Source organism: Oncorhynchus kisutch, linkage group LG26, assembly GCF_002021735.2.
Source record: "Oncorhynchus kisutch isolate 150728-3 linkage group LG26, Okis_V2, whole genome shotgun sequence".
Taxonomy (NCBI): domain Eukaryota; kingdom Metazoa; phylum Chordata; class Actinopteri; order Salmoniformes; family Salmonidae; genus Oncorhynchus; species Oncorhynchus kisutch.
In genome coordinates, this window is record NC_034199.2 from 5,591,823 (window position 1) to 5,610,495 (window position 18,673).

General features: G+C 42.4%; 1 protein-coding gene across 1 annotated transcript in view; it reads right to left on the reverse strand.

The window, feature by feature from the left end:
- The window catches only part of LOC109871125 (striated muscle preferentially expressed protein kinase-like), a 92,427-nt gene that overhangs the window by 4,395 nt on the left and 69,359 nt on the right, over window positions 1–18,673 (reverse strand). Inside the window, exons 22-37 of the mRNA XM_031806021.1 lie at window positions 15,352–15,429; window positions 15,001–15,173; window positions 13,432–13,584; window positions 13,149–13,191; window positions 11,722–11,790; window positions 9,000–11,646; window positions 8,384–8,539; window positions 6,013–6,129; window positions 5,519–5,686; window positions 4,972–5,094; window positions 3,920–4,084; window positions 2,860–3,631; window positions 2,103–2,342; window positions 1,506–1,729; window positions 927–1,002; window positions 331–480 (exon numbers count right to left, since the gene is read on the reverse strand). Coding sequence (XP_031661881.1) covers window positions 331–480; window positions 927–1,002; window positions 1,506–1,729; window positions 2,103–2,342; window positions 2,860–3,631; window positions 3,920–4,084; window positions 4,972–5,094; window positions 5,519–5,686; window positions 6,013–6,129; window positions 8,384–8,539; window positions 9,000–11,646; window positions 11,722–11,790; window positions 13,149–13,191; window positions 13,432–13,584; window positions 15,001–15,173; window positions 15,352–15,429 — 5,354 coding nt within the window. The remainder of the gene's footprint in view (window positions 1–330; window positions 481–926; window positions 1,003–1,505; window positions 1,730–2,102; window positions 2,343–2,859; window positions 3,632–3,919; window positions 4,085–4,971; window positions 5,095–5,518; window positions 5,687–6,012; window positions 6,130–8,383; window positions 8,540–8,999; window positions 11,647–11,721; window positions 11,791–13,148; window positions 13,192–13,431; window positions 13,585–15,000; window positions 15,174–15,351; window positions 15,430–18,673) is intronic.

Here is an 18,673-nt window from a genome sequence, read left to right on the forward strand (position 1 = left end):
AATTCTATCATTCATTCATTACGGGCTATGGCAGCCAATGGCAGCAATGTTGAACGGGTGTAGGTGTGAGGACTTAAATTCCTCAATCTTGCACTATCTATCAATGGCAGAAAAAAATATGTGTATAGATCAAGTTAACAACATCCAATGATTTGTCATTTTTTGGAGTGAGTAAGATGCAGCGCTGAGAAAGTAGTTGTCCCCCTACTTTATTGATATGTCAAAGAAAAATAAGAACTTGCCAATGTCAGTGCGGACAGTACATAATATAATTAATTGACCAATTTATCAAAAGAAAACAGCACTTAATTGGTATCAATTATCGCTTACCAAGGGTAACTACAGAGGATCTTTTTAAAAAACAGAGAGGCACTTTGAGACACGTTCTGGTAGAGTTTTCCCACATCAAACTTGGCTGCCAAGATTCTGGCTTCAGTCTCCTGTGGATCATTCTCCATGAAAGGCAACCTGCCGCTCAGCCTGAAAACAGTTGAAATGGGTTTGAAATAGGTTTGACAGAGCACTTAAAATAAACAAATTAACACAGTCAATGATTGTGCAACTTGAAAACGATTGAAATAGGTTTAAATTGGTATGACAGAGCACTTGCAATACACAAATTAACACAGTCAAAGATAAATGTGTAACAATTTGTGTTTTTAGATGCACTTTAAATAAAGTTGGGTTTTATTCATATAAAGCAGATGTCCAGCTGTAACACTGTGTAGATGGTCGCACTTTATTGTCATTTCCATTTCAGCTCAGTCAAAATTAAGTGAAAGTGAATTAATTTATTAAATAACACCCTTACAGAACTGTAAAAAGACTATTGACAGTCATGAATGGTATGGTTTGAATGAACTGGGAATTGGCTTGAATTCAAATGTGTTCAAATGGCATTGGCCCAAAGCCTTGCTCGTACTCACATGATGAAGGTCAACACGCCCACACTCCAAATGTCAGCCGGAGGGCCCACAACATCCCCCTTCAACATCTCGGGAGCTTTAGGGAAAGGTTAGGAAAAATAAAAAAGGTTAGGGAAAGGTTAGGGAGATAACGTCTGGGCATTCAGCTATAGGAGGACACATAAAGGGACACAATTAAGATGTGTTTACATACCTGGTATTAACATATGATTAATTGATCAAGTATGATTAGATCATTATCTATTTATTGCTCTGTGCATCTATACATGGTATTATAAGCTGACTCTTACTGTCTGTGTCGGCATTGTGCCACAGAGACAGAGCGGTTGACTACAGAACATTTGCTGCACAGAACACATTTTGATATGTTTGAAAATGTTCATATTGCCCAAGTTTACAAGTTTTCACCTTCAATAAATATTCTTATACATAAGGATTTCCTATTATAAATGCTTTATTGCTAAGTTGAATCAGGTACAGTACGTTAGTTATATGCTAAAATAAAAATGTTCACCCCCTGTGTTTCAACCCTCAGGAACGGGTTGAGACGCCGCGATTTAGATAATCCTCACGACTTACACATATACTCCAGAGTTCCAACAGGAGGGCTGAACTGCTTGAGGAAGAGTGGGTCAAAGGTCTGGGCGCTTCCAAAGTCTATGATCTTCACCATGTTCATGTATGTGATGATGATGTTCTCCGGCTTGATGTCTAAGTGGAGGATGCGGCGGTTGTGCAGGTAGTCCAAACCTTGTAGAACCTGAATGATGTAGCCCACCACGTCATCCTCTGAGTAGCGGAATCTGGGGGGTGGAGGGACAAGAGGGACAACAAAGGATGAAAGGGTCAATTTAATTTCAATTCTGTCAATTGAGGAAGTTAACTGAAATTCCAAATTCCTGTAATTTGATTTGAATTGAATTTATTTGGGTAAAAAATAATTCCACAAGATGTGCATTGCATTCTCAGAGGATAGCACTTGATTGAAACACTAATTTCCAAAGTGGTCCTCGATGGTAAATTGCTTTTCAATTACAAAATTTGATGGAATTGACCCCAACCCTGACCCGGGAACACTATACAGAGCAAAAGCAATCATCACGTACAAAAATATATAACAGAAATATTCCATTTATTTCCATAAATTGGTACACCTAAGGATTTGTGCTGTCTGACCTGTCGATAAGGCTGTAGATGAGCTCTTTCCCACTGCACAACTCTGAGATGAGCACCAGATAGCGGGGCGTGATGTAGGCCTCGTGCAGAGCCATGATCTTATCGTGGTGGAGGGACTTGAGGATGTTGTACTCCTGCAGCACTGTCTGTTTGTTGTCTGTCTCGTAGGGCACGATCTTAGCCATGAACAGGTTGCCTGTGGCGTTCTCTCTACATTCTCGGATCACGCCGAAGCGGCCCCTTTAAGACAAACAAAGAGAAAACAATCTTGAGGTGACACTTTTATTAAAGTCTTCAGGTATTAAGTTTTATATGCTGTTATGAGTGTACAAACCTTTAAAATGTATTTTTAATAAGGCTTATAATATATGATGTCTCTCTAAATTGATCAACATTACACCTGACTCAATAGTAATTCTAACTGAATTATAGAAAGGTCCATTTTCAGTGGGATGCATAAAAAATACAATAATTAATAACAATAATATTATGGTAAGACAGTCTTGAGGGAAATGCCGTCTCTAAAATATGAAAGAAGTTGATGTCTACACTGTTTCCTTCACAGTCATAACCCCATTCAATGTTATGATCCTGAAATTGCACAATATTGAATAGAAAACTAAAATCTATGCAGCTGTTTGATTGGGTTACTTTCTTGCATAGGTTACACAGTTCATTAAACCACTGTGGGAGCCTAATCCCTGAGCACATCACAGTGGGAGCATTGTGAACATTTCATTTTCTATGCTTCCTTTACCTGGCCTTCTCATCCATGAAGGTGTATGGTTTCTGGGGCACTCCCTGGCGCAGGGTGCTCTCACTAGGTCGTCCACCCAAGGGCATTCTGCATCCTGACGGCGTCATACGTGTGGGTGTAACCCCACCCTCCCCTACTGGACTCGTGCTGGAAATTAGCATGACTGGGGATGAGATGGCGGGTGTGACGCGTGGTGTGGCAGCCAGTATTGGTGCATACATGGGCACAGACAAAATGGGTTTACAGACGGCGGGCAGAGGGGCCACAAGTGGGGGCGGTGTCTTAATCATGGGCGAGACGATATTGACGGGACTCTGGGGTTTGGGGAGAACGATAGGGGGAGTGAGCTTGGTTATGATTGCTGGTTGAGACGGTGTAGGTTTCGTGACGTTGATGTTGAGGGTCTTGGCTTTGGCCGGGACTGGGGCGTGCTGAGCCGGAAGCAGGCTTTGGATCTCAGGGATGGCCAGGTAGGATGGGACCTCACTAATAATCATGGGAGCGGAAGCAGCGCTGGTTGGGGTCTGAGGGACTATGGGTTTGGAATCAATAGGTTTAGAGGCGGGGATAGTAGCGATAGGCTTGGCCGGTGGTACAGCAGAAGAGGAAAGGGAGGCAGACGGGGTCTCTCTGAATGGGGCAGAAGATGGGGCGGGGTGCACCCCTTTACTAGGCGCAGGCTTCAAGGAGGGGACGGTCATTGTTGACGTTTTGACCACTGGTGCTGCAGGGACTGTCTTCACAACGACTGATCCACTGCATTTTGTTGGCACTGTTGATTCAGAATAGCACTGTTTTTAGTGTCACTTTTTCCCTCTCGTACAATGATAAAAAAATATATACTTTTCTATGACACGTTCATATTTGATGGAGAGAATAAGTGTCTACAGGACTTTGTCAATCTCCAGGTTTCTCAAGCATATCATAGTGTACATGTGTGCAAACATTTAAACCACAGGGAATGTATGACAGAAAACACTCAATGTGATTTCTGTCATACAATGTGATTTTTATCTATTCATATTACTAATAGTTATTCATACTAGAAAGTAGTACATACCTGAAGCGTCCAGGCACTCTACCTCTGAGAGGTTACTGTAGGGTCCTTGGCCTGCCTTGTTCACACACGCCACTCTAAACCTGAAGACGCCCTCTCCTGGCAAGTCAACCACATTGTAGTAGCAGTCAGCCACTCCTGTGGCCACGATGAGCCAGCTACTCTCAGCTGGGGGAGAAAGACCATAGACATATTTTAATGTGTTCATTTTAATATATAATTAAGGAAGACACATTTCAATCATTGTCAGAGAACAAGGCCATGGAAAGAAGTTGAATGAATCATTGGGGTAATACAACTGTGATTGTCTGTCAGTGATTGAACAGAACAGCACTGCAATATTGCTAATGACCACAAGAGGGAAGTAGTGCGTTGGACTACATGCATTTGGCGTATGTTACAACTGCATTTGGACAGTATGGCTTTGAAATTATACTAACAAAGTAGTGTGTGAGTGTGGCTGAATCCCAAATCACCCCCTTCCCCCACCCTTCGGCTATACATTTGCGAGTCCACGCGTACCTCTGCCATATACAGAAGTGTCCCAAAGCTGAGACAGTGAAAATTATTGAGGGTGTAGGGGCTAATTAGACTGATAGCTACTTTAGCCAAGCAAGCAAGGCTGCGGGCTCCAGATGGAAGGGGTATCCCAACACGCTCCGCAATATATTTGGAGTTTCCGCAATTTCATACAAAATAATCGAGAGGCGTGCCTGATTATATTTTATGTGCATTTGTTTTTATCGGATTTCAAAGCTTGACACAACACCTCCCAAATGAAATGGTTAACTGTTACAGAGGTTTATATATTGTACATTTATATATTGTATATTGGAATTTGTTCATTTGAATTTCATTTTGGTTTTATTATTTGAATCTGGAACATAAATTGCATCATTCAAGTCACAAATGTGTCCTGAAGTTGATGAGTTTATTGATCTCCTCGCCACTCTCTGAAAGTCTCCCTCTGAGTTTTTTCAGCAACACGTGACAACGGAGGGCCCTCTGAGAGAGTTGGTAGGGGCGAGGAGGTGGTTTGGGTCACCATGACTCACCCTCTGCTTTTCTCTCCAGAGAGTAGGTGCAGGGGGCCATACTGTCTGAGGGCTTCCAGAGGACTAGGGCAGTGTTCTTATAGCGCTGGGGAACCTCAGGAGTCCCAGGACGATTGGGTAAACCTATGAGGGCAGAAAGGTATTATCATCATTGCAACTCAGTCCTATTCATTCCAAATCAATAAATGCGTTATGCCTCAGGTAAAGAAGATTTCCAGTTGCGAGAGAGTTTGTCAAAAGATAGATTCATATCAAGTTGATGGTAATTAATTTGGTATCATTTTGTGAAGTAACAGAATTCAAAAGGAATTTTCGCTAAACTAGAGTAGGTTAGTTGCTGTGCTGGTCAAGGGGTCTATCCACACCTAAATAATAGAAAGTGAAACATTGTCATATAGAAAACCAAGAAATAACCATGAAATTATTTTTCTCTGTCTTTTTGTCTTTCTCCACCCCCCCCCCTCTCTCTCTCTCACTCACTCACTCACTCACAGAGAGAGAGATTCTCTCTGTCTTGCCCTCTCTGATGCGTGTGACTCTAACTCACGAGCGAGGGAGAGGATACAGGAGCTGGAGACCGAAGCTAGAAGGTTTGTTGCCACACACTCATATAGCCCTGCATCCTTCTTGGTGGTTGTCATGATCATCAGCAGCTGCCTGCCATCAGGACAGGAGATAATGTTCATTCTGGTGTCAATCTGCAGAGGCTTCTCATCTGAGGAGGAAGAAAGAGGAACACTTTACTTCTTTTTACCTTTATTTAACTAGGCAAGTCAGTTAATAAGAACAAATTCTTATTTTCAATGACGGCCTAGGAACAGTGGGTTAACTGCCTGTTCAGGGGCAGAAAGACAGATTTGTACCTTGTCAGCTCGGGGGTTTGAACTTGCAACCTTCCGGTTACCTGCCGCCCCCAGGGTAGCCTTAAAGCCAACAGGTGTAATGCATTATGATGCAGTTATAATATATTGTAAGATTTGTTACACAAAGAGTGGAGGCTAGGGATGGATTTTATATTTAGCTCTTATAATAAGCTTTTACCTTTCATCCAGGAGATGTGTGGATGGGGGCTGCCAGCTGGGAGACAGCTAAGGGTGATGGGATCTCCCTCCAGCAGGGTGTAGTCCCTCAACTTGATGTGGAACACGGGAGGGAAGTCTGGAGGAGAGACAAATTGGGAATGTGATTAACAATTAAGAAAAATAGGCATCATTTCAATCGATTTTAAGCAGTCTTTTGTTTGCCTGCCTGCTGTCATCAAATGCTAACTAAGCATGTTTGTACAAACCAACCAATGCAATTCAATATCCCCGTGTCTTTAGAACAGCTGGATTTGTTGGCGAGGGATTTCTCTTTCTGTTGGGCACTTTGTGTGATTGAGATTAAGGGATGTTTTGAGAGGCTGATATCTCACCACAGAAAGGGCACAGTCCCATAACTAACAATGACCTACAAAAATATATATATTTTGCTTGATAGGTATTTCAGAGATTGCTAGCTAGTCTCTTTCAACAGCTGTGTGTATCAACATGCTGTTCAGATTGATAAGCAAATTTACATTAACAAGCTACTGTGCAGTGCCTTTGGAAAGTATTCAGACCCCTTGACTTTGTCCACATCATTTTCCTCTCATCAATCTACACACAATACCCCATAATGATAAAGCAAAAACAGTTTTTTTTCTTCTAATTTATATCAAATAAAAATACATGGAAATATCACATTTACATAAGGATTAAGCTTTTAAATTATATAAGATACTTGTATGTTCATGAATGTTTAATATTACGATTATTTATATGAATTGCATGCACCCAATATGAATTGCACATCCAATTTCACCGGATGTTGTCGACTGGTGTCCCGCTAGCTGGACACCTATCCCTAATTAATTAAACCACCTTTAACAGTGATTACAGCCTTGAGACTTCTTGGGTATGACACTAAAAGCTTGGCACACCTGTATTTGGGTAGTTTCTCCGATTCTTCTCTGCAGATCCTCTCAAGCTCTGTCAGGTTGGATGGGGAGCATCGCTGCACAGCTATTTTCAGATCTCTCCAGAGATGTTCGATCGGGTTCAAGTCCGGGCTCTGGCTGGGTCACTCAAGTACATTCAGAGACTTGTTCCGAAGCCACTCCTGTATTGTCTTAGCTGTTGGAAGGTGAATATTCACCCCTGTCTGAGGTGCTGAGCACTCTGGAGCAAGTTTTCATCACCTAAAGTCTTTAGGTCCATTTTGGCAATCTCCAAGCAGGCTGTCATGTGCCTTTCACTGAGGAGTGGCGTCCGTCTGGAATCTAGCTCTAGGAAGAGTCTTTGTGGTTCCAAGCATTCCATTTAAGAATGATGGAGGCCACTGTTTTCTTGGGGACCTTCAATGCTACAGACATTTTTTGGTACCCTTCCCCAGATCTGTGCCTTGACACAATCATGTCTTGGAGCTCTACAGACAATTTCTTCAACCTAATGCCTTGGTTTTTGCTTGACAAGCACTGTGAACTGTGGGACCTTAGTCAGGTGTGTGCCTTTCCAAATCATGTCCAATCAATTGAACTTACCACAGGTGGACTCCAATCAAGTTGTGGAAACATCTCAAGGATGATCAACGGAAACAAAATGCTCCTTAGCTCAATTTCCAGTCTCATTGCAAAGGGTCTGAATACTTAAGTAAATAAGGTATTTCTGTTTTTTGTTTTTTAGTATAGGAAATTATTATAGGAAATTAGTGTAAGGCTGTAATGTAACAAAATGTGGGAAAAGTCAAGGGGTCTGAAAACCTTCCGAAGGCACTGTATATACAATCTTGATCAAATGCACCTCAATAGCTAGCTTGATTATCTAACTGTGACTGATTTACCATTAGCTAATTTGGTATTGTAGCAGTTATTCTCCACGCCTCCAAATTCAATTTGTAGAAGGGAGGACTATGGCTTATTAGCTGACTTGATAGATGGATAATGTTGCTACAACTAGCCAGGTGAGCTTATATTAACCTAGCTAATTAACTACATTGACACATTGACAACAGGCAGTACTCATACTCAGGGGGAGGAGTTCAGTGGTGTTGTTGCTTGCTTGGGCCAATGCAATACTGCAGAAATCAGGAAAGTTCAAATCAAATGAATTGCACTGCATAATCAATTTCAGACACTTAGGGATGATTTTGGTTTGATATTTAACATATGCTAATTTGGGGGACATTGACAGGTATTGTTTTTTGGACACAAAATGCTAAAAAAATGCTAAAGTTAGCATTTAGTGACAGCAGCCAGGTAAACAAAACCAAGGCATCATCATGGATTGCTGTTTCTCCTTGTCCACTGACTGCTGACTGCTTACAGGGTAAGGAAACCAATATTAAATATTTTCATTTGGAATAATTTCAAGAAATGAAGGGCTTTAAGGATTACCAGATGCCAGTCTGGTGTACAAGCGGGAGCTTAGGGTGTCATTCTCTCTAGCAATAGCCGTGGGGATGTGAGACTCCGATACCATCTTGCCCTTCTTGCTAGCTCTAGGTAGGCCCCAACGGTCCCATCGGGACCTCCTTCCTACCTCTGCCCCTGCTGGAGGGAACAAATATAACTCAAACTGAAATCAACAGAAATAGTAACGAAGAAAAAAGGTGAGCTTAGCACACAAAGTGAATCCTCTATTGGAAGTTTGTTATTTTTTTTCTTGCATGTCATCTCAGTATGTAAGAACAAAGGTTTGCTTGAGGAAGGGTGTGGGAAGGTTTGCATAATTATAAAAGAAAAATGTGTTTTGAGTCTCTTACATTTACCAGTTCTCAAATGAACCTGCATCCTTAAAATTGGATTCAATCACCACATAATAGTGACATTGTGTCTGTGCGGTGAAAATGCACCTTTTCATTGTTAAAATTACATTTAGTCTAATTCTGCTAAGTAATCATCTTGAAATTAACACATATGACCTTTTCATGTGCAGGGGGAACATGTTAATTCAAAATAAATGTTATTTCTATATTTGATTGAACATTTTCAAGGCGAAGAAGTCTCGTACCCTTGGATGCTCTCTCCGACTTGATGCTGAACATAGATTCCATGGACTCTGAGAAGGTTCCGGTGCCTGACTGAGAAGCCAGCTGGTTTGGAGGGATTCCAGCAATACTCTTTAGGATACGTCCCTCAGAAGTCGACCTGTGCAGAATGGAGAACAGGGGTGTCTTCTTGCTCTCTGGCTTGTTGGATTCCCTTTCCTCGGACGCTATCCTTCGCTCCTCCGAGGCGCTGCGGATCCTCCTGGATATCCTGGACACCGTCGATTCGATCTTCCTACGCATGGCCATAACCGGTGACTCGTTGGGCTTTTCCGGCTCCTTGTCCTCCTGCTCCGCCTCGGCTTCTATTCCCCCATCCATCCTCATCGTCTCCACCTCCTTCCTCTCCTGGGAATGGGATCCTTTTCGGCTGCGGAGAGCCCAGGAGAGGCGGCGCCTGGGAGTCACTGGTTCTTCCTCCTTGGGCTTTTCTTCTTTGCTTTCGGTTGAAGGAGTCCTCTTGAGATGCATGGAAAGCCTTCTCATAATGCCTTCGTCCTTCTGGGTCTCGCAGAGATCCTGCACCGACTTGGATTTCTCCTCCAGTCTCCTGGGGACAAACACAAACGGTGCAACAATGGGCCGAGAGCGGTATACATCTTCGCCTGATTTGGCAGAGTCCAAAGAGGCTACTGGTTTATTCTCAGGCTTTGACCAGTTGAGAAGCTGCAGGTCTCGCGTTAGAGAATACTCACGCTTTTTGAAGCGGGCCTCAAATACTTCCTCAGAGGCAATGCCGTAGAGGATTTGTCCCACTGGCGAGAGCTCAGACTGGGGTGTAGTGCATGGGGAAACCTTGGGTGGACTCGGTTCCTTGGGCTCGGGGGATGCCACCCTTGAATAGACTGCAGGCTGTTCCCCTGGTGTGGATAGCAGAGTGACTGGCTTTGTTGGGCCCGGGACAGATGTAGGTGTGTTTATAAATGTTGGTGCTAGAAATGGGGCTTGCACAGGGACCGGAACAACCACAGGGGTGGAGTCTGCTAACAGGGGGCTAATTAGGGGCTGAAGCAAGGGGACCATGATGGTCTGCATTATACTAGTGTACGCAGAGGTCCTACCATCTGGGAGCACAGTTAGGGCAGGTGGAGAGGGAGTCATAACATGTGCTGGTGCCCTTGAAGATGCTGGTGCTGGCGTGACGCTATTAGAACTTGTAGTAATGACCATCTTAGAAGATTTCACTTGTGCCTTCAGTTCCTTTTCTACTTTTTTTACTTCTTTTTGTACTTCTTTGTGTACTTCTTCAACTTCCCTAGCTTTTTCTTCAACAACAGGAACAGTCTCATTTTCCTCAATCTCTTCTTTATCTTTCTTCATTTGTTCCTCTAATTTAAGAACCCTCACAGGAGGGCTATACTCCCTCCAAGGAGGGATAGGCTCCCTCGGGTCCGTGTACTCTGGTTCCATCATCGTTTTTTCATGAATGGACTTCTCAGTCTTAATCTCCTTGTCTATTGATGAGTCCTCTTCCTCCATCTTAGTTTTTGTCTCATGTTCCCTAGGCACTGAGCTTGGTGTGGGAAGTTTAGGGGTAGGTTCCATGAGAGTCACGGGACAGGAGTCATTATTGAATGGCTCAGTGAGAGCAGACATGGATATGGCCTCCTTTAGCCTTCGCTCCTCTATCTGAGCCAGTGGGATTTCCAGTGGTACCCCGGTGCGTCGGTGCAGGGGAACGGGCTCTGCATCATCTCCTTGACTGAAGGAGGCGCTCTTGCGAAGGAATTTGGGTTTGAGCACGTCCACTCTGGGCTCGTCGCTGGAGACTGCCTTGGTTAATGGAGGAACCCATAAGCGTGTAGTGCGCGAGTAGCGCTCCAGCAATGACGACCGCCACTTTCCATCATCCATACCCAGTGTCTCCAGCAGGGGTCCTCGCAGGCCGCTCATTTTCTTGTCCACAGAGCCACCTCGGAGCAACCTCTGTCTCATCAGCTCCAGTTTGTGAGCATAGTCCTCTTGACTCAGAGGACCTGGACTCACGCTCCTCCTAGGGAACTCCATGGATACCGCCTTTCTGAGGACTTGTCCGCCTTTTTCAGTGATTTCGTCGTCTGCTCTATCTTCTGGAACGATGTGGAGTAGCAGCGCACTGTCAGCAGAGCCCCCTCTATGCAGCTGCCCCCTTCTGGGTCCACCCTCTTGCTTGTCCAACTCCAAGCTCGAGCCTCTGCACAAGGGCCTTCTAGCATTCTCAGATACTTGCGCCAACTCCTCATCCGAGGACCCCTTGTCATTTTCTTGCGTCAACCTCTTCCTGGCGTGCCCCCTACCTGTGGAATCTCCAGCCTCTTTCTCTTTCCCCATGGATTCACACTCCATCGCCTCTTGGCCATGGGTGACTGCTGACCCTGAACTTTCAATAGTGCCTTTGCCTTCCTGGATCTCGTTTAGAGACATTCTTGATCCGGAGAACTCCATACTGAGTGGCATTGGAATGAAGGGCAGCCTGTCAATATCTTCGTCGGAGTCAGAGGACGATGATGGTGGGGGTGAGCCCTCTTTGAGGTGTCTGGGAACAGCGATGGAGATGTGGCTGGATGAGTCATTCAGCAACTCAGTGATTGACCTCATGACCATTTTGGATTTGTAGCTGATAAGGGACCGCTGCAAAAGACGGACATAACCAAATATAAGGTGGAAGGAGATACAATTCAATAAAAAAAAGCTTTGATGACAAACCTGCCACTTTTGGCGAGCCACAAACTTCTTGAGGGTCTCTGTGCTTATTGCCTTCCTCTTGGTAAGGGTCTGTATGAAAAAAATAGATTAACATGTGTAATTTTGAAATTGCTCAATATCTTACCAAATTACACTACATGACCAAAGGTATGTGGACACCTGCTCGTCGAACAACTCATTCCAAAATCATGGGCATTAATATGGAGTTGGTCACCCCTTTGCTGCTAAAACAGCCTCCACTCCTCTAGGAAGGCTGTCCACTAGATGTTGGAACATTGCTGTGGGGACTTGCTTCCATTTGGCCACAAAAGCATTAGTGAGGTCTGGCACTGATATTGGGAGATTAGGCCTGGCTCACAGTCGGCGTTCCAATTCATCCCAAAGGTGTTTGATGGGGTTGAGGTCAGGGCTCTGTGCAGGCCAGTGAAGTTGTTCCACACCGATCTTGAAATACCATTTCTGCTTGGACATCACTTTGTGCATGGGGGGCATTGTCATGCTGAAACAGGAAAGCGCCTTACCTAAACTGTTGCCGCAAAGTTGGAAGCACATAATCATCTAGAATGTTAATGTATGCTGTAGCATTAAGTTTTCCCTTTACTGGAACTAAAGGGGCCTAGTCCGAAACATGAAAAATAGCCCAGACCATTATTCCTCCTCCGCCAAACTTTACAGTTGGCCCTATACATTCAGGGCAGGTAGCGTTCTCCTGGCATCTGCCAAACCCAGATTCATCCGTCGGACTGCCAGATGGTGAAGCGTGATTCATCACTCCAGAGAACGCAGAGAATGTTTCAACTGCTCCAGAGTCCAATGGTGGTGAGCTTTACACCACTTCAGCAGACACTTGGCATTGCGCATGGTAATCTTAGACTTGTGTGAAGCTGCTCTGCCATGGAAACCCATTTCATGAAGCTCCTGACAAACAGTTATTGTGCTAACGTTGCTTCCAGAGGCAGTTTGGAACTCGGTAGTGTGTGTTGAAACTGAGGAAAGACAGCAGCCTGCGGCCCCATTCTGTGAGCTTGTAGGGCCTACCACTTCGCGGCTGAGCCGTTGTTGCTCCTAGACGTTTCCACTTCACAATAACAGCACTTACTGTTGACCGCGACAGCTCTAGCAGGGCAGAAATGTTACGATCTGACTTGTTAGAAAGTTGACATCCTATGACGGTGCCACGTTGAAAGTCACTGAGCTCTTCAGTAAGGCTATTCTACTACCAATGTTTGTCTATGGAGATTGCAATGCTGTGTGCTCAATTTTATACACCTGTCAGCAACGGGTGTGGCTGAAATAGCCACTAATTTGAAGGGATGTCCACATACGTTTGTATATATAGTGTATATGATGATGCATCTCCAGTCAGAACAGATCCCTGAAGTAATTGTGTGTTGTGCGTCACATATGAGTCAAAGTTTACGTCTCACCTTGAACCATGGATGACGGAGACCCTCTTCTGTATCAGGCCTCCTAAAGGGATGGCATGATTCCATTTTACATTTGATTTCTAGTGAGGGTGAAGAAGCCCACAAATGTATAAGAACTAAAGAAACGTGAATCTAGAAGAGACACATCCTATCTTGACAACTGCAACTTAAATTGTCTTGAACATGTATTCAATCAAACGCATGATTTACCTGAAATTTGAACTAGCACATGGACATCTCAAGTTTAAGCCTGAACATGTTAAAATCTATAGTTGCCACTCACAGTCTGTCTGCCACCAGCAGTTTGATGATGAATCCCTTGGCTTCTCGGCACAGGTCAGTGAACATACTCTCCTCAAAGGCCACATTGTAGTTCCTGATGTTGAGCACGGATCTCTGGTCATTCTCTCCAGCAAACGGAGACACTCCAGTCAGGCTGAAATGCAGAAACATCTGTGAACATCTCTTCCTCTCACTAATTGTTCACTGATTTCTAGAGCCACGTTCCAATATTACTGCAGGTCGATGGCATGTCTGATAGGGTCTCTCTCATAGCAGTACAAATAGGAATCAACAGCTACATATGTGGTGTTAATTTATCCATTGGCTTGTAAAGTGTGCATATGCATAAATCCATGCTTAATAACTTCTAGTGACACCCCATCCCGGATCCGGGAGTGTAATCATCGACTGACACGAATTAGCATAACGCAACGGACATAAATATTACTAGAAAATATTCCTATTCATGAAAAGCACAAGTGAAATATATTGAGACACGGCTTAGCCTTTTGTTAATCAAAATATGCTTTACAGCCAAAGCAAGACAAGCATTTGTGTAAGTTTATCGATAGCCTAGCATAGCATTATGTCCAGCTAGGAGCAGGTAATTTGGTCACGAAAATCAGAAAAGCAATCAATTTAAATAGTTTTTCTTTGATGAGCTTCGGATGTTTTCACTCACAAGACTCCCAGTTAGATAGCCAATGTTCCTTTTTTCCAAAAATATTATTTTTGTAGGCGAAATAGCTCCGTTTGTTCTTCATGTTTGGCTGAGAAATCGACCGGAAATTGCGGTCACGACAACACCGAAAAATATTCAGAATTAGCTCCATAATATCGACAGAAACATGGCAAATGTTGTTTATAAATCAATCCTCAAGGTTTTTTTCAAATATCTATTCGATAATATATCCACCGGGACAATTGGTTTTTCAGTAGGACCGATTGGAAAAATGGCTACCTCTGTATTTTACGCAAGAATCACTCTGACAGCCATCAGGTGACCACTTACACAATGTAGCCGCTTACGGGTATTCTTCAACATAAAGGCATAAAACTACATCACAATGCTGTAGGCACCTTGGGGAATACGTAGAAAAAGTAATCTGGTTTATAGCCCATTCACTGCTCAATAGAGACGCATTAGAACGCAGAGCATTCAAAACATGAGGCACTTCCGGATTGGATTTTTCTCAGGCTTTTGGCTGCAATATCAGTTCTGTTATACTCACAGACAATATTTTTACAGTTATGGAAACTTTAGAGTGTTTTCTTTCCTAAGCTGCCAATTATATGCATATTCTAGCATCTTGTCCTGACAAAATATCCCGTTTACTTTGGGAACGTTATTTTTCCAAAAATGAAAATAGTGCCCCCTAGTCACAAGAGGTTTTAAGTTGTAATTAATAATCTTATGGGATCACACCAAATGTAAGACACATTTAACATGTACCTACCACAGATATGTAATGACTCCAATCGGCCTGGAAGAAAAAGCAGAGAATTAGAGAGGATCCATTTGTGATATGTATCAAGTTTTTAACACTTTCTTGGCCTTCAGCATTTTTACCAGATGTCAGTTGCCTTGGACACAGGAGTTTGGTTGACAATTTCTGGGGCAACAAATTCTGGTGTGCCGTATTTGCAGTACTGAGCCTCGTCGGGTGTGAGCTCTATGGCGTTTCCGAAATCACAGATGCGGATTTGATCACCATGGTGGTCTGCCATGAGGATGTTATCAGGCTAGGGGGAAACCCAAAAGATGAGGTCAGAATAAAGATCATCATATTGACAAATTACTGCATTCAAGGGTATATATTCCTTGTTTAAACCGACACCTGCAAAAAAAAAACACAGTACTAACCAGAATCCCTCTCGTGACATATCTTTAAATCTCTCTTTTCAGTGAAGACGTGTTTACCTTGATATCCAGATGGATGATATTTTGATGGTGAAGGTAATCCACACCCTCCAGCAACTGTCTCATGCAGGAGCGGATCTACAGGTATACCAAGCATAGGTACAGTCAGGTCCATAAATATTTGGACAATGACCAAGTTATTATTTTAGCTCTCTACCACAGCATATTGGAGTTGAAATTAAATAATGAATATGAGCTGAAAGTGCATAATTTGAGGGTATTTACATCCAAATCAGATGAACAGTGTAGGAATTACAACACTTTTTTATAACTGAACCCCCCCTCTTTTTAAGGTACCAAAAGTAATTGTACAATTGGCTTCTCAGGTGTTCCATGACCAGGTATGTGTTATTCCCTCATTAGTTAATTTACAAGTAAGCAGATTTGGAATCGGTCTAGAGTTGATTTCAAGTGTGGCATTTGCATTTTGAATTGGTTGATGTTAACCCCCAATATGAAGAAGTCCAAAGAGCTGTCACTGCAAGCGAAGCAAGCCATCATTAGGCTGAATAATCCAAATAAACCCATCAGAGAGATTGCAAAAATATTAGGTGTGGCCAAATCAACTACTTGGTACATTCCTAAAAAGAAAGAATGCACTGATGAGCTCAGGAGCACCAAAAAGCCCGGAAGACCACGGAAAACAACTGTAGTGGACAACAGAAGAACTCTTTCCCTGGTGAAGAAAAACTAGTCCACAACAGTTGGCCAGATCAAGAACACCCTCCAGGCGGTAGGTGTCTGTGTCAAAGTCAACAATCAAGAGAATAATTCACCAGAGTAAATACATAGGGTTTACCACAAGATTTAAACCATTGGTAAAGCCTCAAAAACAGGAAGACCAGATTAGAGTTTGCCAAAGAACATCTTAGAAAGCCTGTAGAGTTCTGGAACAACATCCTATGGACAAATGAGACAAAGATCAACTTGTACCAGGCTGATGGAAAGAGAAGAGTATGGAGAAGGGAAGGAACTGCTCATCTGTGAAACATGGTGCAGGTAGTGTTATGGCGTGGGCATTTATGGCTGCCAATGGAACTGGTTCCCTTGTATTTATTGATGATGTGACTGCTGACAAAAACATCAGGATGAATTCTGAAGTGTTAAGGGCTATAGTATCTGCTCAGATTCAGTCAAATGCTTCAAAACTCATTGGACGGTGCCTCACAGTGCAGATGGACAATGACCCGAAGCATACTGCGAAAGCAATCCAATACTTTCTTAAGGCAAAGAAGTGGAATGTTCTGCAATGGCCAAGTCAGTCACCTGAACTGAATCCAATTGAGCATGCATTTTACTTGTTGAAGGCTAAATACCCCAAGAACAAGCAGGAACTGAAGACATCTTCAGTAAAGGCCTGGCAGAGCATCACTAGGGAAGAAATACAGCATCTGGTGATGTCTATGGGTTCCAGACTTCAGACAGTCATTGACTGCAAATATTTGCAAAAAAGTATTAAAACACACAATTTAATTTATGATTATGTTAGTTGTCCGGGGGGGGGGGGGGGGGGGGGGTCATACAATGATTCATACAATCATTTTGACAAAACCCTTAAATTGAAGATGGAAATCCACACTTAAAACACATCTTGATTGTACAGAGCCAAGGTGATGCAAATTGTGTCACATTCCACTTATGGACCTGGCTGTATTACAGTCATTACTCTATGGTCCATGTTATAAAGATACGATGGGAGACACAAATTCTTATACAATAAGAGACACGGGGTGGTTTGGTCATATCAAGTTTTACCCAAAGTCACATTTACTCCTGTAAAAGTGTGTGGATTTACTTGGTTTTCTTTGTGTCTGCTTAGAGAATAATTCTAGGGGCCAGGTTGGTTGCTACAGGCAAGAGTTCAATGATCTTTCAATAGAGGTCACTGTTCTCATGACCTCATAATGAAGTCCTTTACCGGAAAAAAAACATATTCTGGCAAACAATTGTGGCAAATCTTTAGGCAATTTGCCGCAAGCTTATATTTTCGCAGGCAAATACATTTTGTGGCAAACTGTTGAGGCAAATTTGTGGTGACTTGCATATTTGCTGCAAACTCATTATGAATATGCAATGTAATATAACTTTAAATTAACTTTTCACAGAGAAAACTAAACATACTAAATGTATTAAATATTCTAAACAACATGTATTCAATGTCTTAAGAGATAAAAAAATGTATCCAATATAACCTGAAATAATCAGCATGCTAATGAAAAAAAAAGAGCAAAGACTGAATATTTCATAAATAAATAGTTTTAATCTTCTGATGTAGCTACAACATTTACATGAGAGAAATGTGAAAACTACAGGGATGTCAACTACACAATTTACTTAAGCCAAGCGATAACTGAGCAATGAGCTTTCAACCAATGGATGTTTAAAAAATAATTAACAAAATTGAAATAATTTAAAACAACAAAAACTAAATCAAACCCAGTTCAGAACTATTGCCTTTTTGAGTGAACTTTGGAGCTGGCGGCCCTGTGGAAGTCCTTTGTCCAAAGCTTGTTGAATGCATGCACTGAAACAATCAGAAAACACAAAACAAAAACAATATTAGGATACTGAAAGCAATTACTGAAAACATTTTCTATTTTTAAATGGTAGGCTTTGGAAAAACGGGGTCATCTGTAACAAAGTTGCCTTGATGTTGCTATGCTACTCATTAAAACTGGCATTCTCTATATTTATCAGCAAGGAAACAATGTTTCTGCCTTGTATAAATGCTATATAAACAAAAGATTCAGCTAGAATAAACTGGAACTTAGGCCTTTTAAATCTACCAGAGTATAAAAGATTTGCACAATTGATTCAAACGAATCATCTAATTATGATATTCAATCTAGACCGTTGTCTACTATTTGTCTCTTCTTCCTGACTCAGGTGTATAAGGCTTGGGTGGAAGAAAAGCAACATAAAATTGAGTTGTGCCTAATATGGCAATTTGTATTATTGTTCCAAAATGAAGTATTGTTAACTTACATCTAAAAGCCAGGCATGCCTTGACCAGCTGCACATATATTTCTCTGTCCCCAGTTTGATTGAACATATATTTCTCTGTCCTCAGTTATTGGCTCAATCTGTATTTTTGACTAGTAACTGATTTCTTCTAGAAATAATGAGGTAAGAGACAACACATGATCAAGATGAGCTAGCTACTTGTTTGAAGAAATAAAAGATCTAATTGTTACAAAGAATGAATGTATGGGCTACATTCATGAGAATAATACATGCATTTATCTTTGTGAGCAATACTGTGCCTATACTCGGCCGTCTCAGGATGGTAAATTGGTGGTTGAAGATATCCCTCTAGGGGTGT